Raw genomic sequence first — 15,729 nt, 5'->3', positions numbered from 1 at the left:
GGGAACTTTATTCTGATTCATTCTAAGTGTGTAATGGGTTATTATGAGGTTTGGTTAGAAAGGGACAGGTTTGGCAATGCTATCTCGAACCCTATGGGAGAAGCGGCGAACACACCCTTTGATGTCATCTTCAGCTACCACCGAATCCCACTTTCATACCCACTTTTCCTTTTACTTTTTCGATAAGTCGATACGAGCACACTATCATGGCTATATTTGTTTAGGGCGTGTTGTCTATAGTCACATGTCTATATCATGCCAAAATTCTGACAGACATGAGATGTCTCAAGATGTACTATAAGGAGACTAAGTAGTCATCAAATCTCCTACCGAACTAAGTGTTGTAAGCTCTCTTGTCCACGTATTTTCAATGCAAAACATGACTTAACCGTTAAAGTATTAGCTTTTTTATTACATGCAAAAAGTTTGATCCCGGACCAATCAAGCTATACCCAATAAAAAAAATGTAACTTATAATCTTTCACGCGTCTAAAAATGTCTTTTAAAAGTTATATTAAACGTCTTATTTTTCTTTATAACGCTATTTCAATTACTATGGTTTGAATTGAAATCGTGATGAGCGAAACATGATCGTTTTTTTTTTTCTAGAAACTCGATCAAATCAAGCTTTTTAAGGACCTAAAAAATTAAACCAAAATTGTAACTAAAATTAAAATTTCTCATCATATATATATATATATATTAAAATAAAAATTAAAAAAATTAAAAAAAAAAAGAAAAAAAGGAAAGAATCATTTTTTTTTTTCAAAGTAGGAGATAAAAGCAAACTTCATTCAAGCAAGGATGCTCAAAAGATGCATAGTAAGGTAAAAACAAAATAAGAAATTTTCATTTTATTTATTTATTTATTTTTAAATATTGAAATTAAAATTCCAAACCCAAAAATAAATTTAAAAATGTCGAGCTCGTTAAGACGTGTATTCTCAATCGGAAGGTAATGGGTTGATACCTCCTTAGTTATAAGAAGAATTATGCAAATCTTCCTTTCGACATTGTGTCATTCACGACGGTTCGATCGATCATCCAAACTGGCACTCACAAAGTTAAAAATTGTGGTCCTCACCACCTTTTTCTTACCCATCTTTTTCCTTGCAGTCTCATAGTCTCTTGATGTAACTTCTAAGTTCCTATATTTTTGCTCCAACCATTTCCACCACCAGCAGAACCACCACCATCACTACCACCGCCACCGCCACGGAGCTGCCGGAGTTGGCAATGGAGGCAAAGAGGTATGAAGGCAAGCATAATCTTAAAGATAAGGCGTATAAGGAAGGTGTGATCGACGACGATTTAGAATACGAGACAGAGGAGGAAGACGTTGGCGGAGGAGGCCATGGTGGTACCAATGCTTGCACTGCATTGGGTTATTACGAGAACGAGAAGAAGAAAAGAGGGACAGCAGTTTCTGGCCGTGGACGATCTGGTAGCGGCGTTTCTTCGCCGAGTTGCCAAGCACACAACTGCACAACAGATTTGAGTGAAGCAAAGAGGTATCACCGTCGCCACAAGGTCTGCGAGTTTCACTCGAAGGCGGCCGTCGTCATGGTCGCAGGAATTCGCCAACGTTTCTGTCAGCAATGCAGCAGGTACTTCATCCTCTTTAACATAAACAAGAACACTTCAGTTAACATTCAACCCTCTCTATTTGGCTAGGTTCCATGAGTTGACAGAATTCGACGAAGCTAAAAGGAGCTGTCGTCGGAGGCTAGCAGGGCATAACGAACGACGAAGGAAGAGCTCGGCCGAGTGTCAAGGAGAAAGCACGAACCGTAAAGGATCAGCGTCACAGTCGAAGGAAGGCCATTGCAGGCAGCTAATGGAAGATCAAAGAAGCAGAATTCAGATGGCTCCTACAGGAAGCTCTGGCTATAAACACCTGCATATCAGATAAAAGAAGACTATGCTCCCTCTCTTCTGTCACTAATGCCATGTTTACCTTGAAGTTGTCTTAGTTTTCAAATAATGTGGGGTGTTTGCTTGTTTTTGCACTAAAATTTAATGTGTTGAACCATAAAACTGATGTTAAAACCAAGCATTTGATATACAGACAGCCATACACTACAATCCACAGCTAAGTTTATTTGGATTCTCCACACATCAAAGACAAAACAGCTAAGTTTGGAACTAGTTCTTCGTGTTCTTCCATTTTTGAGCTGTTGAGATAAAAACCAGAAAGAAATCCATAATGAACTCACAGAAATCTCACAACTATACAAGAAATATCATCTCTGCTCTTCCTCTTGAGGGCCTCTTCTGTCAGGTGTTTGGCAGCTGCTTGAGCGTCTTTCAGATGCCTGATCGACTCGACAGTGTTAGAATTGGTCAATCCATTAGAATAGCTTGAAGTTAGTCATGCCATAAGAATAGGCTTACTTCGTTAGTTTCCTATGAAATCGGATCTATTAGTTAATCTTTTGCCAATATAAATAGAATATGTCCTCAATAGTGTGAGGCACAGTTTTGCATAAACTTGATATGGTATCAGAGCAGAAATAAGATCCACGAGATCCATAGCCTCTGCTGTTAGACATGTCAATCCCAATCAACACAATGTCTTCTCCGTCGATCAGTCAGGTGATTAGTGTTAAGCTTACACAAGAAAATTATCTACTGTGGTCTACCCAAATCCTTCCCTACTTGCGTAGCCAAAACCTTGTTGGTTTTGTGGATGGATCCATGCCTGCACCAAGCCAGACGATCGCCGTTGAACCAAGTGAAGAAACAGGGAATCGCAAAATTATCATCAACCCTGAGTTCACAGTCTGGTACCCCCAGGACCAGCTGGTACTCAGCCTCATCAACTCATCAGTCACTGAGGAGGTTCTCAGCACGATGGTTGGAATCACCACTGCACGAGAAGCCTGGATTACGCTGGAGCGACAATTTGCTTCCACATCTCGAGCAAGAGCAATGCAGATCCGTATGGAACTCTCTACTATCCAGAAAAAGGACATGACAATTGCTGACTACTTTCGTAAAGTAAAACATCTTGGTGATACACTTGCTGCCATTGGCAAGCGAATAGAGGATGAAGAACTCATCGCCTACATGCTGCAAGGACTTGGTCCAGATTATGATCCTCTAGTCACAAGCATTACAACCAGAACAGATGTATACACTGTCAGCGACGTGTATGCTCACATGCTGAGCTATGAGATGCGGCACTTGCGTAAGGGTACATTTGAGCAACTTTCATCTGCTAACAATGTCAATAGGATATCCATTCGTGGAGGTGCCAATGGAGGTCGAGGTAGTCGCGGTCGTAGTCGTCAGTTAAATAGTGGTCATGGACAATCAAGGCGTACTGTGAACAATCCTGGACGTCAACCATCAAAGACACAAAGCAGCTCAGGCATTGTCTGTCAGATTTGTGGTAAGCCCAATCACGATGCTTTGCAATGCTGGCACAGATTTGATCAGGCATATCAAGCCGAAAATAATCTCAAACAAGCAGCTTTGGCAACAAGTGGATACACTAGTGACACAAACTGGTATGTTGACACTGGAGCCACAGATCATATCACCAATGACCTAGAGAGGCTTACCACCAGAGAATGCTACACTGGCACCGACCAAATTCAGGTTGCAAATGGCGCAGGTTTGTCTATCTCTCATATTGGGAATTCATTAATTTCTGGTTCATCTCTTGTTCTGAAACATATCCTATATGTTCCTAAAATCAATAAGCACCTAATTTCAGTACAAAGACTAGCATCTGATAATAATGCTGTTGTAGAATTTCACCCAAACTATTTTTTGGTTAAGGACCGAGTCACGAAGAAACTCCTGCTCCACGGTAGATGTAAGAATGGCCTATACGTTCTACCGCATAATTTCAGTCAAGCCTTGCTGACAGCCAAACTTTCGAAAGAACAATGGCACAGAAGGCTAGGGCACCCTGCATCTCCAATTACCATTAGAATTCTACAAGATAATAATTTAGCTATAGATACTAATATTCCCTCTTCCTCAATTTGTAATGCTTGTCAATTAGGGAAAGCACATCAATTGCCATTTGGTTCTTCTCAGCATGTATCTACAGCACCCCTTCAATTAATTCACACTGATGTATGGGGTCCATCCATTGCGTCAGTAAATAATTCCAAATATTATGTTTCCTTTGTTGATGATTTTAGTCGTTATGTTTGGATTTACTTTCTGAGATGCAAATCTGATGTTGAGTCTGTGTTCCTTCAATTTCAAAAACATGTTGAAACTATGCTAAATACCAAAATTCGCTCCGTCCAATCAGATTGGGGGGGTGAATACCATCGGTTACACAATTATTTCAAATCCACAGGCATTGAACATCATATCTCCTGTCCTCACACACACCAGCAGAATGGGTTAGTCGAAAGAAAACACAGACACATTGTAGAAACTGGCCTTGCTTTACTCGCTCAAGCCAACATGCCTCTATCCTACTGGGATGAAGCTTTCAACACAGCTTGCTTTCTTATAAATAGAATGCCCAGCCGAACCATACAACAAGACACACCACTTCATAAATTGTTTGGTAAAAGTCCAGACTACTCCATGCTTAGGGTGTTTGGCTGTGCTTGCTGGCCTAATTTAAGGCCTTACAACAACAAGAAACTGAGTTTCAGAACTACTAGATGTATATTCTTGGGTTATAGTTCTTCTCATAAGGGATATAAATGCTTAAATAGAAGTACAGGACGTATTTACATCTCTAGAGACGTGGTTTTCGATGAAAATGTTTTTCCTTTTGAAGAATCTAAGCCACCAAACAAAACCACAAATCCACATCATCCTGTTCTACTTCCAGCCTTAGCCAAACTTGCTAGTTTTTACACTGAAAATGCTCTTACAGATATTGAACCAGTTGTTAGTAATTCCCATATGAATGATGGTCAAACTGATAATATTGCTAGTGACAACTTGTCTGGTGTCAGCTTATCTTCTGCAGATAATACAAGAAGTTCAGAGGAAATTGCAGAATATGAAGCTGAGAGCAGTTCGATCAATGCTCAAAACCAAACTCATGAACATGTGTCTGATCAACCAACTGAAGCAGCTAGTCAACATCCAATGCGAACAAGGTTGAGAAATAACATTGTACAAGCTAAACAATTCACTGATGGAACTATCAGATATTCAGAAACCTCAAGAAAATTCGCAAGCGCTGTAACTATCACAACTCCGATCATAGAGACTGCTACTGAACCTCGAAACCTGCAGGAAGCCATGCAACATCCAAGATGGAGAGGAGCAATGAATGATGAGCTCTCAGCGCTAAAACGAAATGCCACTTGGGATCTAGTTCCACCCAAACCTGGAATAAATCTCATTGATAGTAAATGGGTGTATAAAGTGAAAAGAAAAGCAGATGGGTCAGTTGAAAGATTAAAAGCAAGATTAGTTGCCAAAGGATTCAAGCAAAGATTTGGTGTTGATTACACTGATACTTTTAGCCCTGTGATCAAACCGTCAACAATCAGGGTCATTCTTTCGCTAGCAGTAACCAAGGGCTGGAATATGAGACAAGTTGATATCCAAAATGCATTTTTGCATGGAATTCTGAAAGAGGAAGTGTACATGCGACAACCACCAGGATTTCAAGACTCAGCCAAACCAAAGAATTACATATGCAAGCTCAAGAAAGCCCTTTATGGCCTGAAACAAGCCCCAAAAGCTTGGCATTCAAGGTTGACTGGAAAACTTATTGAGTTAGGCTTCAAGGCTTCAGTAGCTGATTCATCTCTTTTTATTCTCAAAAACAGAGAGATAACTATCTATATGCTCATCTATGTTGATGATATAATTATTGTGAGCTCCTCTGATCAAGCAACCGAAAGGTTGATTCAGAAATTGAAAATAGATTTTGCAGTAAAAGATTTGGGTGATCTTGAGTATTTTCTGGGTATTGAAGTCAAGAAAACACGAGATGGTATCATACTGTCACAGAGACGATATGCCTTAGATTTGTTGAAAAGAGTAAACATGGAAAAATGCAAACCTATGTCTACACCAATGGGTTCTGCTGAAAAATTATTCAGAGAACAAGGAATACCCTTATCAGCTGAAGAACAATTCAAATACAGAAGTACAGTGGGAGCACTACAATATTTGACAATGACTAGGCCTGATTTGGCATTTGCTGTCAATAAAGTGTGTCAATATCTTCATACACCTACTGATGCTCATTGGGGTGCTGTGAAGAGAATTCTTCGTTATGTTAAAGGCACACTAGCATTAGGAGTGAAAATTCAGAAATCAACCATGATGTTGTCGGGGTTTTCTGATGCTGATTGGGCTGGTTGTCCCGATGATCGACGTTCAACTAGCGGCTTTGCTGTATTTCTTGGAGCAAATCTAATCTCATGGAGTTCCAGAAAACAGGCTACAGTGTCAAGATCAAGCACCGAAGCAGAATACAAGGCCATTGCGAATCTTACTGCAGAAATGATTTGGATCAAGTCATTACTGAAGGAACTGGGCGTGTATCAATCAAAGGCTCCTCGCCTCTGGTGTGACAACCTCGGAGCTACATATTTAACTTCAAATCCAGTATTTCATGCTAGAACGAAACATATTGAAGTTGATTTTCATTTTGTTCGAGAACAAGTAGCACGTAAAGCAATGGAAGTTCGGTTCATTTCATCAAGTGATCAAGTAGCTGATATCCTGACAAAACCACTGTCTAAAACTCCTTTTACTACACATTGTAACAATCTCAACATGTACAAGACTTGTTGGGATTGAAGGGGACTGTTAGAATTGGTCAATCCATTAGAATAGCTTGAAGTTAGTCATGCCATAAGAATAGGCTTACTTCGTTAGTTTCCTATGAAATCGGATCTATTAGTTAATCTTTTGCCAATATAAATAGAATATGTCCTCAATAGTGTGAGGCACAGTTTTGCATAAACTTGATAGACAGCTTCCTCGTTCGACATAACCTGAAATCGCAGATTAAACTTTTTATCAGATATTAGGCAAAGATATCAGACAATCTATTCGGTCTGCTGCTTGTGTCCACACCAACCTTCCACAATCCGTCGCTTGCTAAGATAACCAATTCGGTCTCGTCGTCGATTGTCTCCACAACCACGTAAGGCTCTGAACTCAAATGTTTCTTTAAGCTCCTATCACCAAATGCCCTTGCGACCGCCAACTGCCCGTCGACACGTGGAACATCTCCTGGATTTGTTCAGAATATGGATGTTATCATTGGGATTGAGAATGTTTGATTTATATCAGCTTAAGATACTTCACTTGATACTTACCAGGAAAGTTTGAAACGAAACCACCTCTGTCCTCTATGCTTTTTCTTTCGACGCTCGGTTCGTGATCGATTGATAATTGACTGGCTTTACCGTTACGACAGATAACTGCACGGGAGTCCCCCACATTACCGACTACTAGTTTCTTACAGTCAATCAATATGGCTGTAACAGCGGTCGAACCCCCATGACTAAAATCAACAGCTTTCTCTAAAATGTAAGCATCGGTTGCCTCGTATGCTTTCCTGACTGCGTCCGTTGGGTTCGTCCAGAAATCAGGCTATTTGGACATACAATAAGAGAGCAATAGATTAACAAAACTATGTTAACTATATTCATAATGGATAAAAGAAGGGAGCAGCCATTGCACCTCGTTTATGATATTAGCAAATAGATGGGACTGTAAATAATCAGGGATAGAGTTGCTCAAATGGCCATCGAAGATTGCAAATAAACCGAGCTCATGATGATCAACTTGCTTAAACTCGGCAACCACGTAATCTTCCATGGCATGGTTCGATTTCCCTTTCACCAAATGATAACCATGTGTGACATGCTTCGACATCTTGCTCTTTCCTTTTCCTGAGTCCGGATCGGACGAACCGAGCCCAACTTTTTCCTGAAACGAATGAATTCATATTCTGTCTGTTGTTACTGCTTGCTACTAAATAAAATCACAGTTCATCCAACTTCCACCAATGGCAAGTACTGTATAAATTCTTAGATTAGAACCCATCTATCAGGTTAAAATTTCTCACTTTTTGGTCTTGAAAGATTTCTGGGTGTAAATTCATGTCCCTCTACTATAAACATGCTTAATCAACTGCAAGAATGACAGTTTATTCACCTAATATAAGCAAATTAGTGCAAGCTATACCCAACCTCTCTTTAACTTCCTAAACGTCTGGAAACCGAACACATAAATGCAAGGAATAAAGCGGATAACATTCTCATTTTCCTGCCTCGAGAAGGTTGTAACAGCCCAAGCCCACCACTAGCAAATATTGTCCGTTTTGGCCCGTTACGTATCACTATTAACCTCCCTCACGGTTTTAAAACGTGTCTACTAGGGAGAGAAGTTTTCACACTCTTATAAGAAATGCTTCATTCCCCTCTCCAACCGATATGGTATCTCATAATCCACCCCCCATAGGGGCCCTACGTCCTCGCTAGCGCGCCGCCCGGTGTCTGGCTTTGATACCATTTGTAACAGCTCAAGCCTAACACTAGTCGATATTATCCTTTTGGGTTTTCCCTTTCGAGCTTCCCCTCAAGGTTTTTAAAACGCGTTTACTAGAGAGGTTTCCACACCCTTATAATAAGGAATGCTTCGTTCTCCTCTCCAACCGAGACTATAACAGCCCAAGCTCACCGCTAGCAAATATTATCCGCTCTAGCCCGTTACGTATCGCCATTAGTCTCACGATTTTAAAACGTGTCTACTAGATAGAGTTTTCCACCCCTTATAAGGAATGTTTCGTTCCCCTGTTCTCCTCGACAACTGATATAGGACCTCACAGAGGCACATATCAATGTCTACTCGACAACTGATATAGGACCTCACAGAGGCACATATCAATGTCTACTAGGGAGAGTTTTTCACCCCCTTATAAGGAATGTTTCGTTCCTTTTCCAACCGATATAGGCCCTCCGAGAGGCACATATCAATGTCTAAAGATTTCAATTCTACAGAAATAATGGACCATGGCATACTTCAAGAGTCAAAATGAAAGAAGGAAAACCCATCAACCCATCACTCCAAACTGCTATCTTAACACAAGGAGAGTTCTCCTTTCAAAAGCAAACAAAAATATGGTACAGATAGTTAACCTTCCCCTATAAACTACACAGAAACAACGAACTTAAAGGATCAAATCAGAAGCTATGGGGGGAAATCTACATGTATTAATCAAGGAGGAAGCAACCCAACTCAAGTAATTCATATAGAAATACAGGGGAAAAGAAAGCAAGCAACCCCAGTTTGTAAAAGTCAGTGACGGTCCACAAATTCAATCTATCAAAACCATTGACACAAGCAGGCACACAAGAGGATCTCAAAATGCGTAAAGAAATCATCAAGAACACAAACGAATCACAAAACCCAGAAAGGGAATTGAAACCTAAATCTCAAAATGAGCATAGAAACAAGGAATCAAGCGATAAGAACTAAACCCATTTGAGAACGAACAATACAATACCTTCATCTTATGGAGAATCTCTTTCCCAGTCATGGGTTTGATGGAGAAAGTGCACCAACGAGTAGAAAATTGCAGAAAACAGAGGGAGAAAACGAAGGAAACGATGAAAAAGTGCGGTTTATAGAAAGAAGAATTAGCAGGAATTAAATGAATCGTCAACGCCACGAGACGAAGCCCGCGTTTCGTGCAATCCCCAAGAGGTGGACGTGTTGGATCAATCGGCTTCTCTTTTGCTTTTTCTTCCCACTTTCGTCCAAATCTAATCTCTCTCTCTCTATCTTTCACCCTTTTTCCCCTTTCGTCGCTTTCTTTTCTCAATCTCAAAATCCATTCTATTTCCTTTAAACTCCCAAGAAATGTTCTAACCTAAAGTAGCTTCAATTATAGATATGTTCTTCATCTAATTCAAACTTATTACAAACTAAATTGTCAACGATTCAAGAACGTAACTCATGGGACTCTTAATATGTATAATCGACTATATATCCAAAATTTTATGCTGATAAATTTAGATATTTGCTCTGAATTCTAATAGTCTAGGAACAATTGTGGTATGACGTGTGTCGTAAATATATAAATAATACCCGTGTTTATAAATTTAATTTTTTATTAATTAAAAATAGTAAAATAATTTTTTTTTTAAAGTCAAAAAGTGTAATTTCCCACCTTCCATTTTTTTTTTATATTTTTTAAAAAATTTGTGAATGAATTATTGGAAGCACTTTAAATTATTTTTATTACTTAAAAAAAATAAAGAAAAAAAAAGCAATAAATTAGCCATAAAGTAAGTTTTAATTACCATAAAGGAAGTTTTTATTGATTTGATGGAAGTTACGTCATATATGTGCGGTTTTATGGGACAAGACAATTTCCTCCTTTGATTTCCATTATAAAATTAATAATTAATAATATTTTTTAAAAAAAATAATTAATTAAAATAGGTCGTTGAATCATGGACCCATATATTCTTTAAAGGACGGTCCGTATAATCTAGACTGAGCTTGATTTATGCGTGCGTGTGGCTTGGGCTAACTTTTGGGTTTCGAACCTATTGATTAAGTTGACATGCTACTATGAATTCATTAAATGACATAGGGCAAACCTTTATCGTGATGAACGAATCCCTAGAGAATATGAAAGGTCCCGTCATTTGGAGACAAATTTAGGTCACTTTTGTTTAGGTAAGTAATCGAAATTTATAAAGATTAGAGTTATAATCTTTGACACGTGTATTATTATTATTATTATTATTTAATTAACCTATGATTGAGTGGGTAAGAGTATTATTATTATTTTAAAATAAAGTTTGTTTTTTTTAAATAACCTATAGTCAAGTTGTAAAGTTCGAATGTGACATTTTATTTTATGTCTATTAGATGAGTTTAGATAGGCTTTATGCTCGGTCTAAAACTCAACTGGTTAAGGTATATACTTTCAACTAGAAGGTCAAAGGTTCGATACTCTATTTCACATGTTGTTGTATATAACACTCGAGTAAAAGAGTACATGAATGAATCGTAATCCACATCTAAATGAGAGCGATCATGAGGGTCTCCCTGCCGCACCACACTCCATCATTCACATCACTATCTTCTCATTGAACGCTCCCGATCGTTCCATGTCCCCCGTTCCATCCTCATTACCACATTGGGTCCTAACCCTTCTAACATATATATACACACATATAACATACTAATCATGTGTAGAACGAAATTCGTGCAAACCAAGAACACGGAAGAAAAAAATTAATTCACGAATTTACCCTTCAATTTTTTTTCCCGTTAGATAATAGGGTTAGGTCGGGGACAATATTCTCCATCCTTGTCCCTGCTCGATTCCTCGTTTCACCTCACTTAATGTAAATATGTTTTTTTTTACTATATTAGAAAATAAATTAATTAATTTGAGAGTATAATTAATCATTTTTTTACCATTTTTAATAAAATTATATTAAAAAAGAAAATTTTAAAATAATTATATGAGGAAAAAAATGTTTATTTATTTATTATTTTTTTTTTTTAACAATATCTATGTTTGTTGGTTATTCCTAGTTTTTGTTTTATTGAACGGTCGTGTTTCGTTGACTTTCAAGTTAAGTCCACAAATTGTGAGAAACGCATATATATAGATGAAACTACAAAGAACAGAACATCCAAATCCATGAACAAACTAACTGAAATTAAAGGCAATACAGAAACCACAAAGCTTTCCCATCTTCATTCCAAGTACGTCTCCATCACGTCCGAGTACATGCCTGCCTGCTCCGACGAGTTTCGGTATTCGACCGATTGATGTGGATTATGGTCGAGGGAAGTTGACGATGACGACGAAGCCATTCTTGCAGGCAAGGTAAAGCTTCTCTTGAACTTGCTTTCCATCTTCCTACTATTCTCAGATTGGCTATCTAGGCTCAAGAACTCGTTCGAGTTACCTCCGTTCGGGTGTTGAGTTTGATCAGGTTTGGTTCCTAAGCTCTCTGGGTTGAATAGAAGCTTAGCGTCATCAGCACGTCCAGTGAGGGCATTGAACAAAGACAACCCGTTTGGCCATTTGATATCATTGTCGTGATCACCCATCACGTCTTCCATTCGAGCTTCGGACGAATGCGGTAACAGAAACATGTGTGTCTCGTCTTTCGACTGCGGGAAACCGAGCCTATTGGAGGCGTGGAAGTTGGGTGAAGGAAGGAGGGATGTTGGAGGAGATGGGATTGGCCTTTGTGCCCAATTGAGGAGGCTGGGAGGTGGGTGAATGGGAATGGAAGCTTGCTTGGAAGCCATTGGAGAAGTGGATGAGTTTCTATTTGAAGAAAAGAGTTGAGTCAAATAATAACCAGATTGGTACCCAAGTGATTCAAAAGTATGCCTCATTCTCAGCACAAAATGCAGATCTTCTGGTATCTGAATTCAAATATAAACGATCAATTTTCGAAAATTGGTATCTAATCTAAGCTCAACGCTATCTCATACGTGCACAAACGGATATTAACACGCTATCTGAAGATATATATAAACAATCAATTTTCCTCAAGGATTGGTATCTAATCTAAGCTCAGCGCTATCTCATACGTGCATGAACGGATATTAACACGATATCTGAATGCAAATATAAACAATCATTTTCCTCAAGAATTGGCATGAACTCATATCTAATCTAAGCTCAATGCTATCTCACACATGCACAAACAGATATTAACACGATATTTGGATACATATATAAACGATCAATTTTCCTCCAGGATTGACATGAACTCATATCTAGTCTAAGCTCAAGGCTATCTCATACGTGCACGAATGGATATTAACACGATGTTTGAATACAAATATAAACAATCAATTTTCCTCAAGGATTGACATGAACCCATATCTAATCTAAGTGATGCTATCTCATACGTGCACGAACGGATATCAACACCATATTTGGATACAGATATAAACAATCAATTTTCCTCAAGGATTGACATGAACTCATATCTAGTCTAAGCTCAAGGCTATCTCATACGTGCATGAACGGATATCAACACGATATCTGAATGCAAATATAAACAATCAATTTTGTTCAAGAATTGGCATGAACTCATATCTAATCTAAGCTCAACGCTATCTCGTACATGCATGAACGGATATCAACACGATATCTGAATGCAAATATAAACAATCAATTTTGCTCAAGAATTGGCATGAACTCATATTTAATCTAAGCTCAACGCTATCTATCCGTGCACGAATGGATATTAACACGATGAACAACGGTTCGGAGACAACAACCAAACAATAAAAGGCATGGAGGAAATAAGGGAAAAGTAACTAACAATCTTGCAGGAACCAAGTTGAAGGAGGCCATGTCCAGCTTGAATGACAGCAATGGTCTGATCCAAACAGAGCAGAATAATCAAAAGGGAAAGCTAGAACAAGTAAAACACCATTAAGATTAGCCAAAAACTCACCTGAATTCCTGAATCAAACTGATCAGTCCATTCTGGAGGAAGCTGCAAGATATCAATCAAGGAAAACAAAGACAAACCCATCAAAGTTTTGATATCAATGATGAAGAACAAATCAAAATGGATATCAAAAACTCATAACAAACAAGCTTGGTGCTATCTTCTTTTGTCCATACAGCATCAAATGAACTTTGCCAGTAATTTGAAATGTTTGGCTCGCATTCTGTGGGTTCTTTGAACACCCATTTATGGCACTTATCTGATGCAACTTTCCCCATCAGCCTGTTCGAATCAATCCAATCAGAAAACAAGAACATGAACACAAAAAGCCTATAGAGAGATGAAAACAAAGCAAAAACAAACACCTACCCAGTACCCACCCTTCTCCATAATTATATAGCTGAATCGACATCTTGCTGAAGGCTTTTCTAACAGGATCATCCCCATCAATCTCCTCCAAGCACTCTGAAACTCTCCCTCGGCAAAACCCATCTTCCCACATTAACATCCTTCACAAAATTCAGTGCAAATTTCCCCTCAATTCATTGAGTAATGAACAAAAATAACGTAAGGGTTAGTGGTTAGAACTTACAAGCTGCCATTGTCGTCCCCAACTTTGCATCCATTCCCTCCTCTGATTCTTCTGTGGAGATTTGAAAAGAACCCATTACACAAAAATGGCTCAAAAACGAGAAATGAAAAGAACCCATTACAGAAAATGACTAAAAAACAAGAAATGAAAAGACCCCATTACACAAAAATGGCTCAAAAACAAGAAATGAAAGGAACCCATTACAGAAAAATGGCTCAAAAACAAGAAATGAAAAGAACCCATTACACAAAATGGCTCAAAAACAAGAAATGAAAGGAACCCATTACAGAAAAATGGATCAAAAACAAGAAATGGAGAAGGGAAAAGAGAAGGGAAGGAACATACGGACGAGGGCGGATTGTCCAGAAAACAGAGTAAGTCCAGTCTGAATTGAGGCAGACGGTTCTAAGGGCCTCGTGAAGGGCCATCATCCCAACAGCTTCTTTGCTCCTGTCTGAAGCTCCTGACCCCACCATCTCTGGCCCTTCCTTCTTTCTCTTTTACCTTTCTTTCGCTTACAAATTACACTCAACTACACCCCTCTGGGTTTTGGGGTTGTTGAGAGGTTCCCCGGCGTTGTTTACGCCGCACAAAAACTAGACAGCTCGTTCTTCATTCATTGATGTCGAGTTTTGAGGTCTTCTTCTTCCTTCTTCTCTCCTTTTGTTTGTCCCAAATAAGCAGGTTTTGTAAGCTCTAGCAGACAAGGGAGTGGAGAGGTGGGGGAAAAAAACAAAGAAAAGAAGAGAAAGAAAGGAAAAGGGATTTGGGTTGGTCCTTGTATGAATGTAACTAAACTATGTAAAATAGTAGTGGGGCAGCTTTTTCCTCTTTTGAAGCACACCTCACTCCCTCTCTCGAAACCATTATAGAGATTGTTGTGAATTGTGGCGAGGAAGAAAGGTGGAAACTCACTCTCTTTCATTATAAATCTATGATGGTTCACTAAATAAGTCGATGTGGGACTTTCATCTAACACCTCTCCCGAACAAAGTATATCTCTCCTTAATCGAGGCTCGACTTCTTTTCTTTTGAAGTTTTAGTCATTTTTTACTATGACTTCAACATTTTAGAATTTTATTGACATGACTAAGTTTAGGGCATAGCTCTGATATCATGTTAGATGACCACGACTCTCCACAATAGAATGACATTGTCGAGTTGAGTATAAGCTCTCATGGCTTTGCTTTGAGCTTCCTAAAATGCCTCATCCAAATGGAGATAATATTATTTGATTATAACGTTCCCTAAATTAGCAGATGTGAGATGTGAGACTTTCATCCAACAACATTAAGTGGAAAAAAAAATTAATTTTACCATAATTACGGAATTGATTGTAAAATATCATATTGGTTAAAGATGGAACGAAAAATTATTTATAAGATTGTGGAAACCTCTATAAGACACGTTTGAAATTTTTTGAGAAAAAGCTGAATAGGACAAAATCTGTTTGGGGTGGGTTTGAGTTATTACACCATAACCGTCCTCCACCTCTCCTCTTATCCCGTCTCTTATCAAAATGGGTCGATAGCGTTTTTCGAGTATCAATTTTATATGACATTTTCGAGTAACAACAAGAAATAGATATTAAGATAATTGTGACTCTTACCATAATGTAAAATTAAGTTTCACCCTAACTTTAAAAAGACAAATGTTGAGATAATCGCAAGAATACGAACTAAAATATGTTATCTCATTAAAAAATAATTTTGTTATCATATTTATAAA

At 38.5% G+C, this 15,729-nt stretch overlaps 3 protein-coding genes, 1 long non-coding RNA gene and 1 other non-coding gene across 5 annotated transcripts; 2 read left to right on the top strand and 3 right to left on the bottom strand.

Moving 5' to 3' along the window:
- Positions 1-1,127: 1,127 nt before the first annotated feature.
- On the top strand, positions 1,128-2,037 carry LOC111797350 (squamosa promoter-binding-like protein 4). The gene is made up of 2 exons (XM_023680337.2): positions 1,128-1,607; positions 1,675-2,037. The coding sequence occupies exons 1-2, from the start codon at positions 1,237-1,239 to the stop codon at positions 1,910-1,912; spliced, it is 609 nt and encodes a 202-aa protein (XP_023536105.2). The 5' UTR covers positions 1,128-1,236; the 3' UTR covers positions 1,913-2,037.
- Positions 2,016-9,737, bottom strand: LOC111797349 (Protein phosphatase 2C family protein). The gene is made up of 6 exons (XM_087124619.1): positions 9,467-9,737; positions 7,639-7,887; positions 7,272-7,548; positions 7,031-7,185; positions 6,926-6,944; positions 2,016-2,331 (listed from the first exon to the last, which is right to left on the bottom strand). Exons 1-6 carry the CDS (start codon positions 9,497-9,499, stop codon positions 2,213-2,215), a joined length of 852 nt encoding a protein of 283 aa, XP_086980745.1. The 5' UTR covers positions 9,500-9,737; the 3' UTR covers positions 2,016-2,212.
- Positions 3,040-3,175, top strand: LOC147792182 (small nucleolar RNA Z247). Its single transcript, XR_015421562.1, has one exon. It is a non-coding gene; the product is annotated as a small nucleolar RNA Z247 (small nucleolar RNA).
- LOC147792181 (uncharacterized) lies at positions 8,150-9,460 on the bottom strand. The gene is made up of 2 exons (XR_015421373.1): positions 8,828-9,460; positions 8,150-8,781 (listed from the first exon to the last, which is right to left on the bottom strand). It is a non-coding gene; the product is annotated as an uncharacterized LOC147792181 (long non-coding RNA).
- A 1,834-nt stretch (positions 9,738-11,571) lies between the features above and the next one.
- LOC111796524 (Serine/threonine-protein kinase WNK (With No Lysine)-like protein) lies at positions 11,572-14,825 on the bottom strand. The gene is made up of 7 exons (XM_023679182.2): positions 14,347-14,825; positions 14,002-14,052; positions 13,790-13,918; positions 13,586-13,691; positions 13,413-13,454; positions 13,278-13,334; positions 11,572-12,366 (listed from the first exon to the last, which is right to left on the bottom strand). The coding sequence occupies exons 1-7, from the start codon at positions 14,475-14,477 to the stop codon at positions 11,683-11,685; spliced, it is 1,200 nt and encodes a 399-aa protein (XP_023534950.1). The 5' UTR covers positions 14,478-14,825; the 3' UTR covers positions 11,572-11,682.
- Positions 14,826-15,729: the final 904 nt, after the last annotated feature.

The sequence above is a fragment of the Cucurbita pepo genome, chromosome 6 (genome assembly GCF_057944985.1).
Source record: "Cucurbita pepo subsp. pepo isolate OVF chromosome 6, ASM5794498v1, whole genome shotgun sequence".
NCBI classification, from domain to species: Eukaryota; Viridiplantae; Streptophyta; class Magnoliopsida; order Cucurbitales; family Cucurbitaceae; genus Cucurbita; species Cucurbita pepo.
The sequence above is the reverse complement of the archived record's forward strand: the minus strand, read 5'-3'. Positions and strand labels throughout refer to the sequence as shown.

What these genes read in the sequence shown, in the direction of transcription:
- LOC111796524 (XM_023679182.2), bottom strand. Translation starts at nt 14,477, where the DNA reads ATGGTGGGGTCAGGAGCTTCAGACAGGAGCAAAGAAGCTGTTGGGATG. An exon ending in GGCAAAGTTCATTTGATGCT is followed by an intron (nt 13,455 to 13,585) that starts GTATGGACAAAA and finishes GATATCTTGCAG; the next exon opens with CTTCCTCCAGAATGGACTGA. An exon ending in AACTTGGTTCCTGCAAGATT is followed by an intron (nt 12,367 to 13,277) that starts GTTAGTTACTTT and finishes ATTTGAATTCAG; the next exon opens with ATACCAGAAGATCTGCATTT.
- LOC111797350 (XM_023680337.2), top strand. Translation starts at nt 1,237, where the DNA reads ATGGAGGCAAAGAGGTATGAAGGCAAGCATAATCTTAAAGATAAGGCG. An exon ending in TTCTGTCAGCAATGCAGCAG is followed by an intron (nt 1,608 to 1,674) that starts GTACTTCATCCT and finishes CTATTTGGCTAG; the next exon opens with GTTCCATGAGTTGACAGAAT.
- LOC111797349 (XM_087124619.1), bottom strand. Translation starts at nt 9,499, where the DNA reads ATGACTGGGAAAGAGATTCTCCATAAGATGAAG. An exon ending in TTGCTAATATCATAAACGAG is followed by an intron (nt 7,549 to 7,638) that starts GTGCAATGGCTG and finishes ATGTCCAAATAG; the next exon opens with CCTGATTTCTGGACGAACCC. An exon ending in TTTCGTTTCAAACTTTCCTG is followed by an intron (nt 7,186 to 7,271) that starts GTAAGTATCAAG and finishes GAACAAATCCAG; the next exon opens with GAGATGTTCCACGTGTCGAC.